Source organism: Alligator mississippiensis, chromosome 1 (assembly GCF_030867095.1).
Source record: "Alligator mississippiensis isolate rAllMis1 chromosome 1, rAllMis1, whole genome shotgun sequence".
Classification (NCBI taxonomy): Eukaryota; Metazoa; Chordata; order Crocodylia; family Alligatoridae; genus Alligator; species Alligator mississippiensis.
The window spans coordinates 469,307,169-469,313,168 of record NC_081824.1 but is presented as its reverse complement, the minus strand read 5'-3'; the positions used below and the strand labels follow the sequence as shown (position 1 = coordinate 469,313,168).

Here is a 6,000-nt window from a genome sequence, read left to right as displayed (position 1 = left end):
CGCAGCAGCTTGCAAAATTCATTTATTAACAACAGTCTGATTGGTCGCAATCCATCAGCCCCGCTCCTCCACCATCCCACGTTGTTCTAGGTAGACTATTATAAATACTGCAAGCAAACTTACTGGCGATTTAAGACTTGCAGCAGCCGGGGTTGGCACCTTGCAGCCGAAGAGGTGGGAGGCAGGGGAATGGCTCACTTCTGTAACGACCGTGCGTCAGTACAAGAGCGCTAAACAGCATAAGCAACACAACGTAAGGAAAGGGAGGCTTCATTTGGTTGGGTGCAATCTGGAATAACCTATTTGCGACGAACATAAAAAGAATTTGAAGTCGTCACAGTATTCTCTGCGTCCCATTTCCTGTGCTGTCTCGTGCTCTGAGATGCCACGTTTGTTTAAGGCAATGGTGCTCAAACTTTTGGCCCCGTGGACCAAATGAGTGGTCCACGACTCAGATGGAGCCCCACGCATCAGGATCAGGCCCTGGGGCTCAGTACCGCCTTCCCCACCCCCCTGCCCCAATCACTGAGATTGGTTCCCAAGAGCCTGCATCTCACCCCATGTGCTAAGATTGGTTCCAGGGGCCCGCTGGCACCCCTGCATGTTGGGATTGGGTGCTTGGGACCTGGATACACCCTCACATCGAGATTGGTCCCCGGAGGCCTGGTGCTGCCCTCACATGGCAGAATTGGTCCCTGGGAGGTTCAACGTTACCCCCACACATCGGGATTGGTTCCTGGGGGTCCAGCGCTGCCCCACGTGTCAGGATTGGGTCCCGGAGGCCCAGTGCTGGCCCATCCCAGCCCTCCATGCCAGGATTGGTCCTTGGAGTCCAACTTAAAAACTATTCAGTAAGCTTCCTCCCTGCAGAGTAGCGGAGCTATAACAGCTGTTACCCCAATGGAAATATGGACATTCATGCAAAACAGAGAACCGTCTTTCCTTCTCTATAAGAAAGTGTTTCATTTCTAGCTGCAGATGCACCAGCTCCACAAGGCACTTGTACAGCTGCAAATTCACACACAAGTCTGGGATGCTTTTGTGCTTAAAATTGGACCTGCGTGTAGGCATGTTTCTGAACTGAAGGCTTGGTTTCTTTCTCCAGCATGTCCTGTTGCGGTATCATAAAAATAGATGAGAAGCTGGATCCAATCATGCAGTTATAAACAACTTCAAATGCTGATAGGTGAAAACATCAATAGAATTTCATTACAACTATTAGGATGTTATATGAAAATGGACCTACTAGACAGTCAAACGGTGCATACTGCATCTCTTATACCCATAGATGCATTTTTAGATTATACTGGTGATTCTTACCCAGAGATAAGCAAGATAGCGTATCTCCTCATCTCCTTATAAGCAGATACACAGGCTCAGACCTGTCCCTGCCTTAATGACCCCCCATCCCCAGTAGCTTTTAAGCACTGCAATCTGTAAATCAGTTGTTGAAATTAGGTGCCACTCAAATCACAAAAGTTACGGAGGGGGGGAGTCTCAAGTTTCAGATGTGCCTTGGATCCGAAAAGATTGAGAACCACAGGATTATACATACCTAAAAGTAACATTTAGGCTAATCTTATGGTGAAGTTAGAAAGGTATAGACTAGGTTACTGATCCAAAAGAAACCTCCAAGCGGGAAAGAAGAGTCAGGCATGATGAAGTAAATTAAATTTTTATTCTGCTATATATATTTATATTTGCGAGCTCACAACCGAGCCCGAATTCTTAGGTATACAATATAGAAAGCAAGAGCAATGAAATCTGAACCCAAACAAATACCAGGAATCACAAGCAGACGGCAAATTCTGTTTTCCCGTTAGTGCAGTTGAAATACGTGCCAGTGGTAAACTACCTATCTACAATCAAACTGCGTCTCTGGTAAGCTGTTGAAAACCACTCCATTTAAAGTAGAGGTGGTACAATTAGAAGAGGTTAGGTATTTTAGATGAGTGATATGAAGTGCCCCCTTTCTACAAAAGGTGGAGTTAATAAATTAACCTAACTCCAATGTGTTGACTGCATTTTGAGTCTGGATTACTTAAGAACAGGTCCATGAAACGCATCACAGCACATTGTCTGAAATGACATGTCATAAAACACACGACAGGTGGCACCTACTGACATAGTGCATTTGTTCCCCTTTGGCCTCTGGCCTAGGCACAGTATTTTAATCCCAGATTGGGAGATGGTTCATTTGAACTGGTTAAAGATGACATTTTAAGAACAGCTAAGTGTTACTTTGCCCTTGAGGTCTGTCTAAAGACTGCACCCATTGGTAGCAAGCAGTGCGTGTGAAAGGAGCGGGGAGGGAAGGGAAGTTAAGTGGTGTGGTTATCATTTGTGGGGAAAGACACTGTGGTTAGTGTGCAGATGCGCGTTCTCTGGTACACCGGGTTTTGAAGAACTAGAAACCCATCAGTGCCATCTCAGAACTTCAAAAGACTACGAAGCACAGCTGAATAAGACAAGCTGCTCCCGAGTAGCAAATTCATGGTATTTCTGTAACACTGACTACATTGCTCAAGAAAAATTGTATATGGGAGAAGGTAAAAAATAATGTCTGCTGGTCTTCCCATAAATGTATTTTTAAATTAAAGTTCTTTCTTCTCAAAAAGATAGAAAATAAAATATAACTCTAAATAATAATTAAAGCAGACGCATATTCATACGAGGGCCGAAGCGGCACTAGATGCTCTCTCAAGGAAAGTATTCAGAATGGACGCTGGTACCTGAAAAAACAGATTATAAATACCAGACAAAGGAAGGACTGGAAGCAGAGTCAAAAATTTACCTGCACTGTGAATACACCATGATCCTGGGCTATTTGCTCTTGGTTATAAAGTCCATCTCCTAACGCAATAGGAACAGCTTTAATCATTTTTGCCATAACAAATACAAAGGATAAGTGCAATTTCATCATCTTCATTCCAGATCATTGATTTCACCTTGCTAACGTCTGCTACCCCATGTTCATCAAGCTTGCTTATTTGTCCGAGCTTTTGCGTGGCCTGCGAAAGCTGGACATGTTTTCATTCAGTGCATAGATCCTTCGGGAGAACTCTTCAAACTCCCCCAAAACTTGTTCATCACATTCCACGGCCACGGCGCAGTCCACCGGGATGCAGTTAAAGGCTTCTAGCTGATCTCCTGTGCTGAACCCCGTGGCTTCCATCCCAATGATTTCCTCAGCTTGCTCCACCGTGCAGCAAAGCTCAGTGCCAAGGGGATGACGCAGCTCACATGGCTGCCCGCCGCTTGCGATGCCAGAGCAGTCACTAGGTAGAAACGTCCCGTTTATTGCACTCGGATGTCCCACAAAAGACTCCTGCTGGTCCTGGACATTGTTCAGATCCCCGTTTTCTCCATTTAAACTGTCACACAAACCCTCGGGTTTTTTGTTGGTTCCTTTCGACGAGTCGATGGAGGTATCTAAGGATGAGGAGAGCGATCCTGGTTTTTTATTTGACTCTCCTTCAATGGTGACGGGCTGTGCCAACGCAGAGTGGTAACTAGAAGGGGATGTTTTGTGCTGCAGTCTTTCACTCTCTGTGCTGGCCCGCTTCCGGTGTCCTTTCTCTGGGGAGGAGCCCATATCCAAACCCCCGAAGGTAGAACTATGTCTCTTTGGAACTGGAATTGCACTAGAAGTGTGATGCCGATCACTATAAAAAAAAGATGAAATGAAAATAAATCAACGATTGATGAAATAGCATAACAAGTTCTTGTCTGAGTGGCAAAGGGTCAAGTCCATGACAAATAATTGCCACTAGTCTTGGACAACCTACATCACCTGAGGAACCCTAAAAAGCAAGGCTGGTGCTCAAGTCCGACAGCCAAAAGGTACTGGCTCATTTGTTTAAGGCTGTGTAAATTGTAGCCATTACCCCAAACAAAAACCCCTGGGAGAAAAACTGAGCTCAAGTGTAATGTATTTGGAGAACTGCCACTGCTAAACAGGCAAACTACCACATGACTATGAAGACATGCGTTAATTCTTGCACCTCTGGAGTGCCAGACTGTACTTCATGAATTACTATTTCTAAGGCCCCTGACAGACATTAAAGTAATGGCACTGCCACACATGCTTGGTAGGCGACATGACTGTGGGATCCTACATGAGATCCCATTGCACCATACTGCCAGCATAGCGGGAGCCTGATCCCAGGCTTCCCTGCACCAGCGAGTAACGAGCTTGGCTCCTAGGCAGGGACTGCACCATACTCTCCCGCCGCTGGGGGCTTCCAGTAGATGACTGGGGCTTGAGGTCCACTCCCCTTGTTGGGAGCCCTGATCAGCTGCACGGCCTCCCAGCCTCTGTAATGCATGGGAGTCTTGAAAGGCCACACATTCAAATCAAAGGCGTGAAAAGAACCAGCCACAAAGTTATTACACATATTATGTGTAATCATGTTGTGGTTTATGCCCCGTTTTAACATGCCATTTATCGAACAAATGTGCGGCCAGGTCACTACTTAAAACAGGATTAACCAGTGAACCACATCTTAAGAGTAATGTCTGCCAGGGGCCTAAGAAAACCATTCATGACCACAAGCCTTCCTCCTCACCTACCTCTGTGGGATCATCATAAAATCCCTAGAGAAGAAACAAAAAAATGCTGGAGACATGGTAGCGAGATCCTTCAAGTGCAAGTTCTCATGGAGGCAGGGATGAGACTTATTTCATGTGGGCAGCATGTGACCTAAACCTTAAAGTTACAATTTGTATTAGATTATTTTCGCTAAATCCTTTCCTTCTCCACACCATTTGATGTGTGTTCTGTGGCTCCGTATGGGTTTTCCCTACGAAGATTCAACATGTACCAAAATATAAGCACCCAAGACCCCTTACTACTTCTGAATGTGCTGTCTGTAAGTTCGCTTTCCTATCATGAAGTCTTGCAACAGGCAGCACAACTGACTGCAACTGGAAACACTTTCAAGTGGAAACTCCCCCAAACATGGCTTATTGCAAGACTACAGGATATCCCACACCAGGATTGTTAACTACTGTAAAATTAACTTGTACTATTCATGTAAAGGCTCGTCTCTCCTACAGAAACACTCTGGTAGCCAGAGCTATTTAAATACTATTGTTGTTAGCAAGATGCCAGCATCATTTCCTTGCCTAGCAAAAACAGAAGTGAGTTGTGGTAAACCATGCTATGGATTAAACCAGGTCATCCTGACTCAGTCCATTTTTGTAACTTGTGAACTACTACTATTTTTTGTTTGTTTAATGAAAGGAGCACAAGCAAATCTACCTTCACCTCTAACCCCAACAACAGCCAGATGCAAACCACCACCATAGTCTGGGAGATGGACACTGCCTATGAGACAACAAGGTTGGCAACTCTGCTGACATGTCACCATGGATGGTAAATGTCAGTATATGGTACGTGTCTGCTCATTAAAAATCTTGTGGCTACACACCCACGTCCATGCAGCCAGGCCAAATACAACCGTTAGCAGCCTCCTGGGTGAATCTGTTTCCTAACCATCCAATAGTTAGGAGGCTGGGGCACATGACTTGTGAGGAGAGGTTGAGGGAACTGGGCTTATTTAGTCTGGAGAAGAGAAGACCGAGTGGGGACTGAATGCCTTTAACTACTAGGTCTGCGCAAAATTTCGCTGGGTGTTTCGTTTCGACTCGTTCCGAGCTCGAAACGGCAAAATTGAAACAAAACGAAAGGCTTCGAAACAGCCTCGAAACAAAATGGGGGCAGTTGAAACGTTTCGAAAGTTTTGGAACATTTCAAGTTTCAAAGCTGGGCTTGCTTGCAGGGAAACAAAAACAAAGGAGAGAGACGGGGAAGAGGAAGGACTGCTCTCATTATTGATTGTGTAGCTGGCCAGCGATTGTGATCCTTCCCTGAGGTCCCTTCCAATCCCAGTGCTCTGGGGGAGGGCTGGGATAACAGCATAAAAAGCACTGTTTGAACTGAGCGTTCTCTGTGCCTTCACACTTACAAGTGACACGACTTTTGCTCTGAACAGTTTG

General features: G+C 45.4%; 1 protein-coding gene across 2 annotated transcripts in view; it reads right to left on the bottom strand.

Annotated features, from left to right (window-relative positions):
- Positions 1-1,659: 1,659 nt before the first annotated feature.
- Positions 1,660-6,000, bottom strand: part of UVRAG (UV radiation resistance associated) — a 143,590-nt gene continuing 139,249 nt past the window's right edge. The window contains exon 15 of one of the 2 annotated variants that reach the window (XM_014601517.3): positions 1,660-3,665. In XM_014601517.3, the coding sequence (XP_014457003.1) occupies positions 2,987-3,665 (679 nt within the window). In that variant the 3' untranslated portion in view covers positions 1,660-2,986. The remainder of the gene's footprint in view (positions 3,666-6,000) is intronic. The other variant, XM_059722560.1, reaches the window with a different exon arrangement.